The sequence below is a fragment of the Miniopterus schreibersii genome (assembly GCF_964146895.1).
Source record: "Miniopterus schreibersii genome assembly, chromosome: 9".
Lineage (NCBI taxonomy): Eukaryota > Metazoa > Chordata > Mammalia > Chiroptera > Miniopteridae > Miniopterus > Miniopterus schreibersii.
This window is the reverse complement of record NC_138118.1, coordinates 9,532,400-9,551,168: the sequence shown is the minus strand read 5'-3', so window position 1 is coordinate 9,551,168 and position 18,769 is coordinate 9,532,400. Positions and strand designations below refer to the sequence as shown.

The 18,769-nt window shown below is 38.3% G+C and overlaps 1 protein-coding gene across 3 annotated transcripts in view; it reads left to right on the top strand.

Moving 5' to 3' along the window:
* TRIM24 (tripartite motif containing 24) overlaps window positions 1-18,769 on the top strand; it is an 89,407-nt gene that overhangs the window by 19,208 nt on the left and 51,430 nt on the right. The window contains exon 1 of one of the 3 annotated variants that reach the window (XM_081146475.1): window positions 11,931-12,015. The exons of the other annotated variants lie outside the window; for them this stretch is intronic. Within the exon in view, the coding sequence (XP_081002601.1) occupies window positions 11,970-12,015 (46 nt within the window). The 5' untranslated portion in view covers window positions 11,931-11,969. Of the gene's footprint in view, window positions 1-11,930; window positions 12,016-18,769 lie in introns of those variants that run through there. 3 annotated transcript variants of the gene reach the window in all.

The following is an 18,769-nucleotide window of genomic DNA, read 5'->3' as shown; positions in this document are numbered from 1 at the left end:
CTTTTTCAATTCTCTGAAATAATTTGTATAAGATTGGAATTAGAGCATTCCTTTTTTTTTTTTTTTTTTAAATATATCTATTGATTTTAGAGAGAGGAAGGGAGAGGGGGAGAGAGAGACAGAAACATCAATGATGAGAGAGTCATTGATAGAGCCCACAACCCGGGCATGTGCCCAGACCGGGAATCGAACCCCAATCGCCTGGATCCTAGGTCGATGCTTGACCACTGAGCCACTCCCAGCCAGGCAGAGCATTTCTTGATATATGGTAGCAATCAGGGCTTTGGCTTATCTTTGTGGGAAGATTTTGACTTCTGACTCAATTTTTTTTTTTCTTTTTTCTTTTTTTAATTTATCTTCATTGTTGAGAGTATTACAGGTGTCCCATTTTTCTCCCCAAGTGACCCCCTCCACTTCACTCCCACCCCCTCCCCAGGCCTTCACCCCGTTATTGACTGTGTCCACCAGTTATGCATATATGCATATAACTTTTTTGGTTAATCTTTTCCCACCTTCCACCCCTTTCCTGTTTCCTCTGAAATATGATCATCTGTTGCATGCGTCAATGTCTCTGGATCTATTTAGTTTATCAGATTCATTTGTTCATTAGCTTCTTCTTAAAGAAGACCCTTCAACTTTTCCTGTAGTGCTGGTCTGGTGGTGATGAACTCCTTTAGCTTTTTCTTCTCTGAGAAGCTCTTTATCTGACCTTCAGTTCTAAATGATAGCTTTGCTGGGTAGAGCAATCTTGGTTGTATACAAGTTCCATGTTTTTCATCACTTTGAATATTTCTTGCCACTCCCTTCTGGCCTGCAAGGTTTCTGTTGAGAAATAAGCTGACAGTCGTATGGGTGCTCCCTTGTAGGTAACTAACTGCTTTTTTCTTGCTGCTTTTAAGATTCTCTCTTTGTCTTTAACCTTTGGCATTTTAATTATGATGTGTCTTGGTGTGGGCCTCTTTGGGTTCCTCTTGTTTGGGACCCTCTGTGCTTCCTGAACTTGTAAGTCTATTTCTTTCCCCAGATAGGGGAAGTTTTCTGTCATTATTTTTTCAAATAGGTTTTCAATTTCTTGCTCTGTTTCTTCCCCTTCTGGCACCCCAATAATATGAATGTTGGGCCTCTCGAAGTTGTCCCAGAGGCTTCTTATACTATCTTCATATTTCTGGATTCTTTTTTCTTTTTGCTCTTCTGGTTGGGTGTTTTTTGTTTCCTCATGTTCCAAATTGCTGATTTGATTCTCAGCATCTTCTACTCTACTGTTGATTCCCTGTAAATTATTCTTCATTTCAGTTTGTGTAGCCTTCATTTCAAATTGGTACTTTATTATGTTATCGGTTTTCTCAGTTATTTCTTTAATAGTCTGCTTAAACATCCTTATAAACAAAATTCTGAACTCTGTATCTGTTAGCTTGCTTGGATCTATTTCATTTAGTTCCTCTTCTAGAGATTTCTTCTGTTCTTTCCTTTGTGACATATTTCTTTGCCTCCACATTTTGGCTGCTTCCAGGTGTTTGTTTCTATGTATTAGGTAGAGCTGCTATGTCACCTGGAATTTGTGTAGTAGGTGTCCTGTAGGGTCTAGTGGCTCAGCCTCCCCAGTCACCTGAGCTGGGCCTTCTAGGTGCTCCCCTGTGTGGGCTGCGTGCACTGTGCTGTTGTAGTTGAGCCTTGGTTGCTGTTGGTTTCACTGGGAGGAATTGACCCCCAGGCCAGTTGGCTGTGAGGACCAGCTGCAGCTACAGCCAAACAGCTGCTGTGCTGGAGACACCCCTTTGGAGCAGGATTTACTTCAGTGGGGCTTCGGTGTTCACCAAGTGCGCCCCTTGAGTGTGTCCCTCGTGGATGTGGTAGGGTTGCCTCTGGGGCCTCCCTGGAGGTGCAGAGTCAGCCTCTGCCAGTGCCTTGTTCAGGGCTACCCAGCATGAGCTACACCGCAAACTGTAGTTGGCTGCTCCTTGTGCTGGGCTCGGAGGTGTCCAGAAGAGGCCAAGCCATGAACCAATGTAGGCTGCCACTAGTGACAGGCCTGGGGCCACTTGTCAAGCCATATGGGGCATGCTGCTACTTGTTTGAGAGATTTTAATAAAGTCCTAAGCATAAGGCTCGAGAGGCCACTTGCACAGAAAAGCCCCTGGAAATGGCCTGGATGAGCCTGCAGGTGGGGAGGGGAGGGGCCTCCGGGAATCATGGGGTGGGGCCAAAAGTGTGAGTCAGGTGCTGGCAATTCAAACATGGCGCCTGCCTTCCGGCTGTGTGCGCGGAGGGCTTGCCAAAGGAGCAATGGCCTCCGCCAGCTCTCCTGCCTGGGAGAAAGCTTTCCCTCCAGCCCTCCCCTCGACTTCAGGCAGGTTATTTCCTCCTGAAATGTCCCAGGTTCCTTTCAAGCTGCTGCCCGGCGCTGGGGCTCAGGGAGCGCGTCCGAGTGAGTCCATGTGCGGGCCCTTTAAGAGGAGCTCCCTGGGACTCCCTCAGTGACAGTCCCGCTGATTTTCACAGCCCGAAGCTGTGGGACTTCTCTTCCCTGTCCTGGAGCCCTGAGCTGGGGCCTTGATGTGGGGCTGGGACCCTCGCTCCTCTGGGAAACCTCTGCTGCCAAGATATCCTACGGGGTTTAAGCCACAGCACCGGGTGTGGTCCCCTGACTGAGTCTCCACAATCCACCCCCGATCTGCCCGGGTCTCCGCCCCTCTTGCCGGTCTCGGTGTTTCTTCACCTCCCTGGTTGTAGGACTTCTGTTCAGCCAGATTTCAGGAAGCTCTGAGTGATGGTGGTTCTGTATTTTAGTTGTAATTTTGATGTGGTTGCAGGAGGTGGCGGGTACAGCTGTTACCGCCATCTTGTTTCTCCCTGATTCAATTTTCTTAAAGGTTTATTTATAAGATTCTTTAGGTTTTCTGTTTCACTTGAGACATTGTGGTAGTTTCATCTTTTTCTAGGACTTTGTACATTTGATACACATTTTTAGTTTTAGTGATACAAGTACATAATAATCACCTACAACTTCTTCATATCAGTGTCATCTAAAGTTATGATATCCTCTTTCATTCCTGGTACTGGTTTTAGAAGTATGTGCTCTCGTACTCTTGTGTACAGTCTCCACTCTTTCCCCTTCCCCTCCTCCTGCCTCTTCCTCTCTTCCCTCCCTCCCTCTGTACCCCACCAGAGGTTTTCTTTTTTAAAAAAATGTTTTAAATTTATTGTTGACACTGTTACAGATGTCCCCCATTTTACCTGCCTTTGCCCACCTCCATATACACGCGCCCTCGGCCTTCACCACACTGTTGTCTGTGTCAGTGGGCTATGCATAAAGAACTACATGGCTTCTATTCCATTTTATGGATCTGAAAAAATTTCTTTGGGTTTATTTTACTATGCCTTACCAACTTTTTGAATACTTTTTTTTTATTGTAGTAAAATATACATAACACAATTAACCATTTTTTAAAATTTATCTTTATTATTGAAAGTATTACAGATATTCCCCCTTTTTTTCTCCATTGATCCCCACCACTCCACCTCCCCCCCCCCGCCTTCACCACACAATAGTCTGTGTCCATGGGTTATGCATATATGCATACAAGTTCTTTGATTAATCTCTCCCTAACTACTCCCTGACCCCCGCCTTCCCACTGAGATTCATCAGTCTAACCCATGCTTCTATGTCTCTGGATCTGTTTTGTTTCTCAGTCTATTTTGTTTATTAGATTCCACATATGAGTGAGATCATGTAAAACTGAATCAGGAAGAATCAGAAAACCTGAACAGGCTAATAACAACTGATGAAATTGAAGCAGTAATCAAAAAACTCCCAGCAAACAAAAGCCCTGGTCTGGGCAGCTTCACAGGGGAGCTTTCTAATTCTTTAAGTTGTAGGGTAGATACTTTACTAAAAATTTTTCTTGCTTTCTGAGGTAGGCCTGCAGTGCTATGAACTTCCCTCTTAGGACTGCTTTTGTTGTGTCCCGTAGATTTGAACTTGTGGACACTGTTTTTGTGTCCTAACATGTGGTCTATCTTTGAGAATGACCCATGTGTACTTGAGAGGAATGTGTATTCTGCAGATTAGGGGTGAAATGTTCTGTGAATGTCAGTAAAATCCATCTGATTTAGTGTGCCATTTAGTCACTGTTTCTGTGTTGACTTTTTGTCCAGAAGATCTATCCAGTGAAGTCAGTGGGGTGTTCAAGTCCATGACTATGACTGTATTACTGTTGATCTCTCCCTTAAAGTCCTTAAGGTTATTATTAATAGGTCCTTACTTATTGCAGTTTTAACTCTTTATGCCTGTGTTTCTGTATTTATTATTATTATTATAGCAGTCCCTTTAACATTTGCAATGCTTCTATTTCTACTTCCAATTACAGCAGTTCCTTTAACATTTCCTGCAATGCTGGTTTGGTGGTGATAAACTCCTTCAGCCTTTTTTTGTCTGGAAAGCTCTTTATTTGACCATCTATTTTGAATGATAGCCTTGCTGTGTAAAGTAGTCTTGGTTTCAGATCCTTGTTTTGCATTACCTTGAAACTCATGCCGTTCTCTTCTGGCCTCTGGAGTTTCTGATGAGAAATCATCTGACAGCCTTATGGGAGCTCCTTTGTAGGTAACAGATTGCTTTTCTCTTGCTGCCTTTAAGATTCTCTCTGTCTTGAATTTTTGGCATTTTAATTATGATGTGTCTGAGTGTGGACCTCTTTGGACTCTTCTTGCTTGGGACTCACTGTGCCTCCTAAACTTGTGTGACTTTTTCCTTGACCAGGTTAGGGAAGTTTTCTGTCATTATTTCTTCAAACAGGTTCTGTAACCCTTCATTACTTTAAACTTCTCTGGCACTCCTATGATACAAATACTGTTACATTTCATGTTGTCCCGCAGCTCCCTTAGACTGTCCTCCTGTTTTTTAGTTGTTTTTCTTTTTGGATTTGTGATTGAGTGATTTTTTTTCTACCCTGTCTTCTAATTCACTGATCCAGTCCTCACCTTCCTCTAATCTGCTGTTTATTCCTTCTTGTGTATTCTGTATTTCTGCTATGTCATTCTTAATTCCCTTCATAGTTTCCATGTCTTTTTTCATGCTGTAGAGCATCCATACAATGAGTATTCTGAACTCTATATCTGATCGATTTGCTTATCTTCGTTTCATTTAGCTCTTTTTCTGGTGCCTTCTCTTGTTTCATTTCAGGCTTTTTTTTGGTCTCCCCATTTTGGCTGCCTATTTGGGTTTGTTTCTGTGTATTAGGTAGGACTCCTAGGACTCTCAGTCCTTTTGGACAGTCTCTGGTGCAGGGCAATGTCAGACGCTGTTTGTGACTGACCTTGAGTATTTAGAGGTATCCACAACCCACGACTTGAGGTCCCCTCTTTTGGGGCTGGGTGTGGTTGGACAGGACCAAGATGCACACCAAAGTCTGCTTTTCCAAGGCTGGGGTCTAGAAGCAGATCAGGCAAAGATTCAAAGCACTCTGAAGTCTGCCTCTGTGATTCTCTAATGAGCCTCAGGCTGTAGAAACTCCTCTGGGTAGGGCGAGAGGTTTTCCAGCAGGGTGGGGCAATTGCTTCCCTCTCAGGTAAAAGCTGCTTGGAAGGTAAATGTCTGCCTCTTCAATATGGGGAAATGACTTGGCATAGGAATCCAGATGAGTGTCCTCTGAGCTCTATCTCCAGAGCCCACAACCCTACATTCTCCTCACACAGCTCCAGTCCACTCTGCCCTCCCTCTGCTGGAGCCCAAGGTGAGTGGCTGCACATGAAACTGTGTGTGTTGGCTCTTTAAGAGGGTTCCTGCATTTCCACCCATTTCTCCGTGGCAGACAGAAACCCTGCTGTTTTTCACATCCAGATGTTATGTGGGAACATTTTTCAGTTTTGATGCTCTGGGCTGGGAAGCCCAGCCTGGGGTTTAGTCCCCAGAGTCCTCAGTGGAAATCCCCCACAGCTGAAATATCCCTCTGGACCTTGAGCTGCTGCCTGTGGGAGCCCAGCCAGCCCTCTTGCGCCTCTGCCCTTCCTACCAGTCTCTATGCAATGTCCGCTTTAGGTCTTTGGTTGTGAGGATGTTCTCCAGCTCTTCTTCAGTTGCAGTTGATTATTCAGGATGTTTTTTCTCTATTTTAGTTTTAATTCCAGTTTGGTCCTGGGAGAGCATCAGTGTAGCTTCCACTCAGTCTGCTGCCATCTTTAATCTCTATCCATTTTATCCATTTTTAAGTTTATAGTTCCACAGCATTAAGTACATTCACAATGCTGTGTAATCATCACCTCTATATTCAGAACTTTTTTATCCTAAACAGAACCAGGGGAGTACTTGATGATGAAGGGAGAGACTGCTGCTTTTCTGTAAGAGGGTTCCAAAAATTGGGGCTTGCATGTTTTGGTGGTTCTGAGGAATCCCTGAGGGTTGGGTACTTAGCTTGCCAAGATTTAAAGAGACTACTGTACTTCCCTCCCTTTTGGTGCCAGACATTTAAGAAGATCTTTGTCAGGTTCCTGGCTTGCCACCAGATAGTATGGAACAGAAGCTTAAATGACCACACTCAACAAGGAATACATATACTCTTTTCAAAATAATTTGGAAAAGACACAAATGGACTGATCTAACCATCCACAAGCAAAAATCAGGAATCCCTGAGGACTAGGAAAATTTGAGTTCTAGAGTTACCATAATAACAAGATCTCTTTGAGTTTATTTTGCTTGGAGTTTGTAGAGCTTCTTAGATGTGTACATTCATGTCTTTCTTCAAATTTAGGAAACCATTTTCAAATATTTTTCTGCCCCCTTCTCTACTTTTCCTGAGACTCCCATGTATGTGGGGATGTTTGATGGTATCTGACAAGTCTCTCAAGTTCTGTTCAGTTTTCTTCATTCCTTTTTATTCTCCTTAGACTGTATAGTTTCAATGGCCTTTTCTTTAGGTTTTCTGATTCTTCTCCCTTTTTAAATCTGCCATTGCTGTCAAATTCTCTTTTTCTATGAATGAGTCAAATTTCATGGGTTTGGGGGGGGGGGGGGTGTATACTTGTAATTTTTTCTTAAGTACTGGACATTTTGAGTATTCTTCCCCTCCTCAGGAATTGATTTCATTGCTTGTTGGTTGAGGTCTTTAGTTTGTTGTATAGTGACTTTCCAAACTATTTTTGCAAAGCCTTCCTTGTGTGTATTACTGACATGTTATCTTGACAGTCTGTGACATCTTAGAGGTTTCTTTAAATGTATAGATTTAAAAAGTGTATATGCCTCTTTAAATGTTCTGATATATGTATGCCATTAGGGAAGCTGCTGCAGCCTGGGGGATCTCAATAAAGCCAAGAATCTCAGCTGGCCCTCAGGGAATCGCCATGCCAATCAAATCACACAACCCCCAAACTTTAGAGTACAAGGTCCTGAGTGTGTACGCTGACACCAGCCAGCCACTTCAGAAATGCAGGCTGCCTTCCCCATGTTGCAGCAAGATTAAGGAATTGGGGCATGGTAGCTGGTCCATACAAGCAGCTCTCTTACCAAAAGTCCAGTAGCTTCTCCTGTCATTAAGCATTTCCCTGGTTGCTGTCAATATCTGAGCAAGTTCCGGAGTTCTGAGTTTATTTTCATTATTAATTTTTTTCCAACTTAATGGCTATATCGGTGGAGGGATTAACCTCTAAAGCTGCCATTTTAAAAAATGATATCCTTTGCTGCCATTTTTGCTGTTATCCTAGTTTCTAATATAATTGCAGGATAAATGTGTAATGTTTTTCTTTTAAATTAATTTTCAGAGATGCAGAGTAGGGTCATTGCCACTGCCCTTAGTTGCAAAGAATATTTTTGTTGAGTATCAGATTTTGTTTTACATTGAATGCATTTTATTCATTATTCCTTTTGCCCTTTAAATTGTCTCAGTTTGATGTCACCCTCTTTCTCTTTAACCGTTTCTTTGTCTTCTACCAAAAAAGATATTTCAGTCTAATCATGTACCACAGGTTAAAAAAGAAAAGTGCCACAGATTTGAAATCAATGATTATTTTCCTTCAATGGGGTAATGGTATTTAGAAACCAGATAACTGGGATGCTCCTGGCATATGATCACTTCTAAGCCTTTTGAAACTGGACAGAACGAGGAAATCTATTTTTAAAAATTTGGTTGTGCATATTGACATTTCTAAGTCAGTTTTACTCTTTCAAGATTTTTACTTGACTTCTTTGATTTCACATCTTATTTCTTTCTCTCTTTGCCCTAATAACTAAGATTAACACAATTAATGTTTGTCTTAACCATTAATTAACATTATTTTCTTTATCTACGGAAAATGTATTACTTTTATAATAATACTACCAATATTCTTAATAATAAATTCTGCTGAATGTAGTTTAAAATTTCTCTGCAGTATTTTTTAAAAAGGCAAGAAAACCTTGCAGTATACCTAATACAGATGTAGAAAGCCCTCATGAAAAGATGTTAAACCTTAATAAGAAGTGTGCACACTATACCAAGATAACTACAGTAAACCTCAATATAATGGACTAATTTGGGCGAGGGGGTGTCCATTAAAGACAAAAGTCCATTATATAAAAGTAGGTTTTCCAAATGCTTATGTTAAAAAATTGACACATTAGTTTACTTGTTTTCTCTTACGTAGACACATTTATTTAATTAAAATGAAATATGTATGAAAAGTTTTATTTCACAGACAAGTTTTATATATATGTATTACTGTCATTTTAAGTTTATACTGAATAGGTCTAGTAAATGTGTGCATTCACCATTCACTGCAAGTAAACAGATGCACTCAGCTAGGGCATGGCTTAGCACACGGCACATTGGAACATCCCAGGCAAGCTTCAGAAAGTCACACCAATTACCTTGCAGGATGTGGTATGATGACGTGCTAACCACTCGCCAAACATTGTTTACAAGCGGTTACTCTTGGATTTAAATATGTAGACTATAGTTGTAGATATGTAATATTTATTTATGTAAGTGAAATTACTGCAGTGTTTTTTCTAACATATGCCTATTTTCTAAAATTTGTTCAAAATAATGGTGAGTTAATAATAAAAAATAACCTGTTTAATTATAAGCAAATCTTGGTTAAAAGCATTTTAAAATTAACAGGGTGTTAATTTTCACATATGATATCCAAATCAGAAATTTTGTCCATTAACTCCGAAGTCTGTTCAATCGAGGTCTGCAAGCTCGAGAGTTTACTGTATTTTTCACCTATCAGGCAAAAATCCAGAGTTTGTTAACATGCTTTATTTATGAAGATTTGAGGAACTAAGTATTTGTCATACATTTCTAAAGAGGGTACACTTAGCAATTTCTTTAAAAACTGCAGATCCTGTTATCCTTTAACCCACAGACCCATTTCTAGGAATCCATTTTAAGGGTACAGCTCCCATGAATATGAAGTGATGTGTAGTTAATGTTATTCATTATGTTATCATTTATAATAGCAAAAGATTGGAAATGGAATTTACTGATAAGGATTGATTGCCAGGATATACTGTTAAGTGAACAAAACCAAGCTACAGTACTGTGTGTATAGTTTGCTATTTTTTGTGCATGAAAACTAAATATTTTCACAAAAAGAGCTTCTGGGGAGAGAAAAAGAAGCTACTGGAAGGATAAACCAGAAATATGGTTTAATGAAAATGGTTATCTATAGGGAAGTGGGATAGAGGGAATGAAATGGGTAGAAGGATAGGGACAGAAGCGAAATCTGGTATACCTTTTTAATATGGTTTTTGAGTTTTGAACCATGTAAATGTTTCACATACTCAAAAATAAGTTTATACATGAACTCTAAAACTAAAACTACATGAATTAGTGAACCTAAAAAAAATATCAGATGGCAACATAACACAGTGTGACAGTTTGTCTTTCAACTAGTGCATCGTATTTATTGTTTTTTATTACTTGGAAGATGTCTTTCTATTGTCTGCTGATTCCCATCATTTCTCATGAGAAGTAGGCCATAGTCTTACTTTTTTTTTTTTTTTTTTTATGATAATCTGCCTTTCTTTCTTTAGGATTTTTTCTTGTTTTCGTTTCTGCAGTTTTAGAGTGATATATCTAGTTGCAGTTTCTTTTTATTCTACTTACAATTCATTTATTCTGTCAAATTTGTAGGATTTCTCATGTCACTTCTACAGAATTCTCACCCATTATATTTTATCGGTCCATCCTTTAGAGACAATGATTAAATACTGGTTACATTTGTCTATATGTATATGTCTATTTCTGGACTCTATTCTGTTCCATTGTTGTATTTCTGTTATTAGTTTTTACCCACTACGTCGCAGAACTGGCTTTGGTTTCATTGATCTTCTTTATTCCCATTTTCTTTCTTTTTTTCTCCCACTGCTTTCCGTTCCCTATTATTTTCTTTCTATTTTCTTTAGGATTAATTTGTTCCTTTTTGCCCATAGCTTCTTGAGGGTGGAGGCTTAGATGATTGATTTTTGGCATTAACACATTGGTTAGTTGGAAGTAAGTTATTCAGTTTCCAAGTATTGGGTATTTTCCAGTTTTGTCTGTTACTGATTTCTGAGTTTATCTCATTGTGATCATGAAACATATTTTCTGTGTTTTTAGTTCTTTTAACTTATTCATACTTATTTTATTGCCCAGCATACTATGCGTTATATCTTAGTGAACATTCCATTCGCACTTAAAGAATAGGCATTCTGCTCACACTGGGAGTTCTTTAAACATCAGTTGGATCAAGTTATTTGATTCTTTTGTTCGTTTTTTATATCCTTACTGTTTTTCCGTTTACTGTTCTTGATTACTGAGTGGAGAGTTGAAATCTCCAACTATAATGAAATATTGTTTCTCTTTTCAGTTGTATCAATTTTTACGTTGATTGTTCTGAAGCCCTGTTGATTTGGTGCATGTGCATCTAGGATTAATATGTTTTCATGAGGAATTGACCCCTTTGTCATTTACACTCTCTTCACTTTATATCTGGTAATAGTTCTTGTTCTGTTGTCTACTCTGCCTGGTATTATGAAGTCCTCCAAGTTTCATATGCTTTTGTTTGAATGTGTATCTATTTTCATCCTTTCCTATTTTAACCTGTGTGTGCACTTAAATCGGGTGTCTTATAGATAGCATTTAATTGGGTCTTTTGTTATATACACGTGTGTATATTTAAGTAGCAAGCTAGCAGTGTTTTTTACAGGACCATGGACAGAGTACTCTTTGGCATTCTGTAGATCTTATAGATCTTTTTCTTTTGCCATATGACCTTAAAGTCCATGCTTTATCTCTTTTATTTAAATACTTTACATGTTGAATGTACACAGATGTGTCATTAGGCAGGATTCAAATACCAAATTTGGCAGTTAGTAATTACATGACCATGAGCAAGTCATGGTACTCATTTTCCTGATATATGAAATGGGGATAGTACTTAGTACACTAGAACTGGTTTGCTGTGAGGGTTACTAGTCTTCAGGCTCTAAGAAGAGAGTTCTGACAAAAGCCAGCAGGTCTTTGGGCCGAAAGTCTCATTTTCACCTAGCCATCTCCATGTACTCTTCGACCTTGAGAGCTGTTCTGTTCAGGAAAGAGAGATGGGTCAAAGTCAGTATTTGGATATGAGCTATCACTTTCCTTTTTCTAGGTATAGGCATTGTCTAGAATTTTGTGTTAATCATTGCCTTGCTCTTTTTTTTCCCTTTTTTTTTGGTAGTTTATAAGCTATGTATGCTTTCCTATATAATATATTATTTGGATTGGACCGTTTTTGAACTTTAATAGAGTATAAAATGGATTCTTCTGGAACATTTTTTTCACTCGGTGTATTTTTGGGGATTCAGTCATGTTGATATCTGTAGTTTAAGTGCATTGATTTCATTACTGTTTAGTATTCTGTTATTTGAATATACCACATTATTTTGTTTCTACTGTTGATGGACATTTGGGTTGTTTCCAGTTGTGGGCTTTTATGCAAAATGCTGCTCTGAACATTCTTGAACATGTCTCCTGATGCTGAAGTGTAAGAGTGTCTCCAAGGTGGAATTGTGGATCACAGGTATGTGCATTAATAAGGGAGTTTATTCATTTATTCACCAAATATTTATCAAGCACTACTATGTGCCAGGTACATCTTTAGCTACTTTGGAATCTTGATGAACTAAACAAACAAAAACCTCTGTCCTGTCCTCGCAGAATTTATATTCTACTTGGGATAGCTAAACGATAAACAATAAACATAAATAAATGAAGCAGGAGGAGGAAAAGTACAAGACAAGAATTAGAGCAGGATAAAGGGATCGGTTGTGCAGGGAGGTAGGTGGGGATGCAGGTGTCATCAAAGGTAACACTTGAAAACAGACTTGAATTTATGTACTACTTAAAAATTTCAACCTAATTAAATAAGTAACAAAAAAGAAACAACCATAGCCATTAAACACACAGTGGTGAATTATTAAGGTAGAATATCTCTACATTTCTCAGGGAATTATTTTTATTAGTTGGGTTTTAATCACTTCAGTTTCTGAAAGGATATATTCTAGATGCTGATCTCTACAGTTTGTGCAGAGGAACTATAAATATTGCTCAGACTTGTCAAATAGAAATTACATTTCCTACTAACTTTATAGATAAAATGGTATTTTTGAGTTAGCATTTATTTGGGTTTAAATTTATTTAAGTCAAATTTACCACCATACACAAATAGGATTCTTAATTCATGGACTGATATCCTATCTGTCAAATGATGTGATCTATTAACTGATGGTTTTCTAAGACATTTTGTAAAGTGTAGTAGTACAGTAGTACAGAGCCTGCTCTCTGGGGTCAGGCAGCCGTGGATTCAAATCACAGCTCCATTACTGTGTGACCTTGGCCAGGTTATCCAGACTCTCTGATTTCCATTTCCTGATCTGTATGAGGATAAAGCAGTGCAGACAAGGAGAGCACTAAATAGATGTTAGTTTGTCTTAGGGTTGTTCTTTTTTATTTTCTGTTTTTAAATAATTCATGGGAGGTTACAGGGAGACCCTGTGCATCCAGTTTTTCCTAATGATTACATCTTTAATAACTATAGTACAGTATCAAAACCAGGAAATTAACGTTAGTACAATAGTGCTTATAGTTGTGTGCCATTTTATCGTGTGTAGATTCACATAACCACCATCGCAATCAAGATACAAAACTATTTCATTACTACCAAAGCTCTCCCTCATGTTACCTCTTTATAGTCATATCTCTCCTCCTGATTTCAGGCAAAGCACTAGTCTTTCATTTTTCTAATCTTGTCATTTTATGTTATATAAGTTATATATGTTATATAATGTTATATAAGTGGAATCATTCATAAGTGAGTGACCTTTGAAATTAGCTCTCCCCCCCCCCCACTCAGAATGATACCCATCAAGATCTGTCCAATGTGTTGCATATATCAGTAGTTGGTTCCCCTCTATTGCTGACTAGTATTCCATGGTATACATGTACCATAGTTTGTATATCCATTAATTTACTTAAGGAGATTTGTTACAATTTTTGGGCTCTTCTGAAGAGCACTGAATTAAGACATTTGTGTTCAGATTTGTGGACCTAAGTTTATTCTCTGGGATGCCCAGAAGCAACATTGCTGACTCATATAATAAATGTTATGTTTAGTTTTTTTTCCAGAAACTGCTAATCTGTTTTCCAGAGTTGCTTTTCCATTTTATATTTCCACGGGGAATGTATGAAAGATCCAACTTCTCCACATTTTTACCAGCATTTGATATTGTCCCTACTTTTTATTTTAGTTCTTTTAATGGCTTTGTACTGGTATCTCATCATGATCTTACTTTGCATTTGCCTGATAGCTAGCTAGTGATGTTCAGCATTTTATCATGTGCTTATCTGGCATGAGTCTATCGTCAGTGAAATGCCTCTTAATGTCTTTTGTCCATGTTCTAACTGGGTTTTCCTTGTTGAGTTTGAGAGCTCTTCATGTCCTGTACATACGAACGCTTGGCCAGGTCAGGCCTGTGTTTCGCAGGTGCTTTCTGCTAGTGTGATACTTGTTTCTTCTTCCTCTTTGCAGGGCTTTTGCAGAACACAAGTTTTAAATTTTGACGATCAAATCCATCTATATTTTTTATTATGGATTGTGTTTTTGGTATGTCTAGGAATTCTTCAACAAGTCCTCCTAGGTCCTTAAGGTTGTCTCCTGTTTTGTTCTAAAGGTTTCATAATTTTATGTTTTATATTTAAATCTGATCTTTGAGTTAATTTTTATGTAAAATCTGAAGTTTAGGTTGAGATTTAATTTTTTTCCTATGACTACCAGTTGTTCCAGCACAATTTGTTGAAAGATTTTCCTTCTTTCACGAAATTGTTTTCACACTTCTGTCAGAAATCATTTGGGCTTACTTCTATGGATGTATTTCTGGATGCTCTATTCTGTTCCTTTTACCTATGTTTCTATCCTGCCAATATCACCCTGTCCCAATTACTACATCTATGTAAGTCTTAAAATTGGATAGTGATTCTTTCCACTTTCTCTTTTTCAAAATTGCTTTAGCTCTTTGAGTTCCTTTCCTTTTCCCTAAATCTTGGAATAATCTTATCTATACAATAAAATCTTGTTTAGGCTGTAGATCAGTTTGGGGAGAATTAACATCTTCACTGCACTGAGTCTTCCAACCCATGAACGTAGTATATTATCAGCATTTCGTACTTGTCAGCATAGTGATGGTTTTACATCTGTCAAAAGTCAGGTGGCGCTACTTGCGTGTGTGTGTTTCAGGTTATTTTGTTTTATTCATCTCTGTCTGTCCCTTCCCTTGGTCAGTGTCAGACATTCCTGGTTATGGTAGCTATATAAGTTCTGAAATTGGATAGAGTGATTTCTCTACTTTATTATTCTCTTCAATATTGATTTAGTTATTACCATGCATTTGCCTTTCTATATAAATCATAAAGTAATGTCTAAATTTACAAAAAATGTTGCTGGGATTATATTAGGAATTGTGTTAAACTGGTAGATCGAATTAAAGAGAATTGACACCTTTACTACATTGATTATCCCTATCCATGAACACTGTGCCTCTCCATTTATTTAGATTTTCTTTGATTTTTTAAAATCAGTATTTTGTAGTTTTCAGCATACAAATTCTATACATATTTTGTTAGGTTTACCCTTAAAGTTGTTTAGAGCCAACTTTCATATACTTACAGGGGTATTCAAGTTTTTTCATATTGGTTGAGTTGTGGTAGTTTGTGCTTTTTGAGGATTTGGTTCCTTTCACTTACATTGTTACATTTGTAGGAGTCGTGCTCTTGGTATTCCCCTATTTTTATGTCTAGGTCGTCTGCAGTGATACTCCCTTTTTCTTTTTTCTTTTCTTTTCTTTTCTTTTCTTTTCTTTTCTTTTCTTTTCTTTTCTTTTCTTTTCTTTTCTTTTCTTTTTTTAAAAATATATCTTTATTGATTTCAGAGAGAGGAAAGGAGAGGGAGAGAGAGAGATAGAAACATCAATGATGAGAGAGTCATTGATTGGCTGCCTAGCCCGCAACCCGGGCATGTGCCCTGACCAGGAACCGAACCCCGATCACCTGGATCCTAGGTCGACTCTCAACTGCTGAGCCACTTTTTCATTGTGTCTTCTTTGTCTTCATCAATCTTGCTGGAGGCTTGTTAAGTTTATTGACTTATTCAAATAACCAGCTTTTTGTTTCATTGACTTTTCAGTTTTCAATTTCATTGATTTCTGCTCTTGTATTTATTATTTTATGCCTCCTGTGAAGTGGAAATTGAAGTCTGTGTTCTGTGCACTGTTTCCCTTGACACCTGGAGTGGGAGAGCCTCCCCCTTACTGTGGGCAGCATGAAAGTTCAGGCTCCCCCTCAGCCTCTGTTGATACCTCCATGGCTGGTAGGGGCATGGGTGCCTATTTACTGCTTTCCATATGTTTTTCATTGACACATTTATGGAGTGGGCACACGGGCAGGGAAGGGAGGTTACTGGTAGGCAGTGATAAAAGTCCTTACTATCCATCACAGCATAGAGGTGGAAGGGTATCTCATTACCATGCTGGAGGTACAAGTTTAGGCTCCTGTTAATAAATCGAATGAGGGTGTGCTTGCCCAGTTAGCAGAGAAGCCAAACACTAAACATCGAGGTTTGCAGTGGAGAAATTGGAGCTCTTTATTTGCAGGGTGCCATGCAAGGACAATGAAAGCTATCACTTAAAACCGGAACTCCAGGATGACTTTCAGTCAAGGGTTTTTAAAGGCAAAGATTGAGGGTTAGGGATCACAGACGAAGCTGATTGGTTGGTTCTTGTGCAAACTTCAGTGGTTTTCTCTAGTCTGATTAATTTAGTTCCTGACATCATCTTGTCTGGAGCCTTCAAACTGTGGACAGGCGATCTGAACAGGTTGAGCAACCAAAATTCTGCAAAACATCTTGTAATTGTGCATCAGTGATGTAATTTTAAAAGCAAAAGGCAGAAACTAAACATTTTGTGACCTTCTTGTTTAAGCTATCAATTGTTTTATGCTTAACTAGTTACAATTTTCTGTTATCTCAAGCAAAGTATACTTTTAAACATTTTTTTCTTGGAACTTGCTTTACAGGCAGGCCTCTAGGACATGACTAACATACTTTCTTAATCTTTGACTATAAACTGTGTGACAACCACAGCAATTGAAACATTTAATTCAAGCCTACACCTACAACTCTAGACTCTATGACCTAATACCGAAACATATTTACTCTTAACTGTCAGATTCACTCCACAGATGGTCTCCAGTGACACTGCAGGGGGCCTTGTTACAACTTAATGGGAAGGTATCAGAGCCTCAATCCCCACCAGACTTCTCCGACATGCCCAGCAGGGGATAGCTAGGGCACCTGGTTTCTGTTCGGCCAAGGTGGGAAGTGTAGGTGTCCCACCGGCCTCTGATGGTGGGAAAGGGAAGCACATCCCCACCCTCACCCCCTGTGGTGTTTGACTGGACTAGAGTAGTTATTGTCTAAAAGTTTTCTGTGTTGCTAGACTGCCCTTTTCCTGGTCCTTTGGATAGAGGAATCATGCTTCTGGGTACTTCTTGTTTTTATACCTGTTAGAGTTTTGGGGATGGTGGCTTCATGAACACACACTTTATTATATAAGGCTAAAAGAAAACCTAGGTTCCTTGGGTTCTGAGTTCTCTAGCTGGTCTACCACCTTAACTCTACCTTTTCAGTCTTATGATTGTTTTATATAGAATGTCTAGAGGTTTAGCCATACTTATCTGGAGGATTAAGGAAAAAGTGTTTACGCAGTCTTTCTCTTCTGCAAAATGCATTGTCACATATTTACAGACTTTAATTATATGTGTTGTGTAGATCTCCCAGTTTGGATCTTGTTTTCTCACTTTCTTCATAGCAGTCTTTTGACTAGTTGTGGTTCTTAATTAACTTCAATGAAAAATTCTATTGAAATTCCTGTTGAGAGTGTTATTAAAACAGCATTGAGTTTGTAGATATGTTTGGGGAGACTTGACATCTTCATGAACATGTTTTTTTTAATTACTTAGATATATTTTCATGTTTTTATTTTATTTATTTATTTTCTAATGTTTTTATTGGTTTCATAGAGAAAGAGAGGGAGAGGAAGAGAGAGAGAGAGATAGAAACATCAATGATGAGAGAGTCATTGATCGGCTGCCTCCTGCATGCCCCCCACTGGGGATCAAGCCCGAAACCCGGGCATGTGCCCTGATTGGGAATCAAACTGTGATCTTCTGGTTCATGGATCGATGCTCAACCACCGAGCTAAACCAGCTGGGCTATTTTAAGGTTTTTACATATAGCTTGGCATTTTTCTCCACATGGTCTTACAAATATTTAAAAATTTATTCCTAAGTACTTAATAATATGCTTTTGTTGCTATTGTAAAATGGATTTTTAAATTTAAAAGATTTGTTTAGGGCTTGTATATACAAATAAAAATTGACCTTTGGATTATTTTGTGTTCATTCTTATGCATTTTATTTTGCAAAACGTTATCTGAGAACCTTATTGCAGTCTCCTTGGGACAAATTACAGCATCAAGTTTATATTAAATATTTAAAAATTTAATTAAAATTTATTAACTTATTCATAATTATTTATTGTTTTACCAAGCACTATGAAAGATGATTCTTCCCTCTCTACCCAAATGAACATTACTTGCTTTTGTTAAAGGGAAACAGAATAGTGTTTCTTTATCTCCCAAGGAGATTTTAAATAAAACAAGTATGTCTGCTCCATGTTCACAAATCCTGATTCTGTAGGTCCAGAGAGAAGCAGAGCTTTCTGTTCTTTCAGCAATCTCCCATGTCTTTTGTATATCCCTATTTGAAAACCACTGTTAGAGAAGTTGCTAAACAATAAAAAGAGTACTGTACAGGATATTTATTTGGAAGGGGTAGCTCATTTAAAATTATGAGGATTTATTCATTTAATATACTAGGTGCAGGATATGTATAGACACACACATTTGTATAATCATATGTACATAAACTGAATTGCTTTGTGTTAAGTAGTAGCAGGTATGAATTTGAAGAGAGTGAATATTATAACCTATTCACAGTTTGGATGATATGTAGATTTAGTGCTTGGTAGAATAAGTCGTGGAAATATAATGTACAGCATGGTGACTGTAGTTAACAATATAATGTATTGCATATTTGAAAGCAGCTAGGAGAGCGGATCTTGACAGTTCTTACCACATGAAAAAATTTTGTCACTGTGTATAGTGATAGATGTTAACTGAACTTACGGTGGTGATTATTTTACAATATATGCAGATATCAAATCA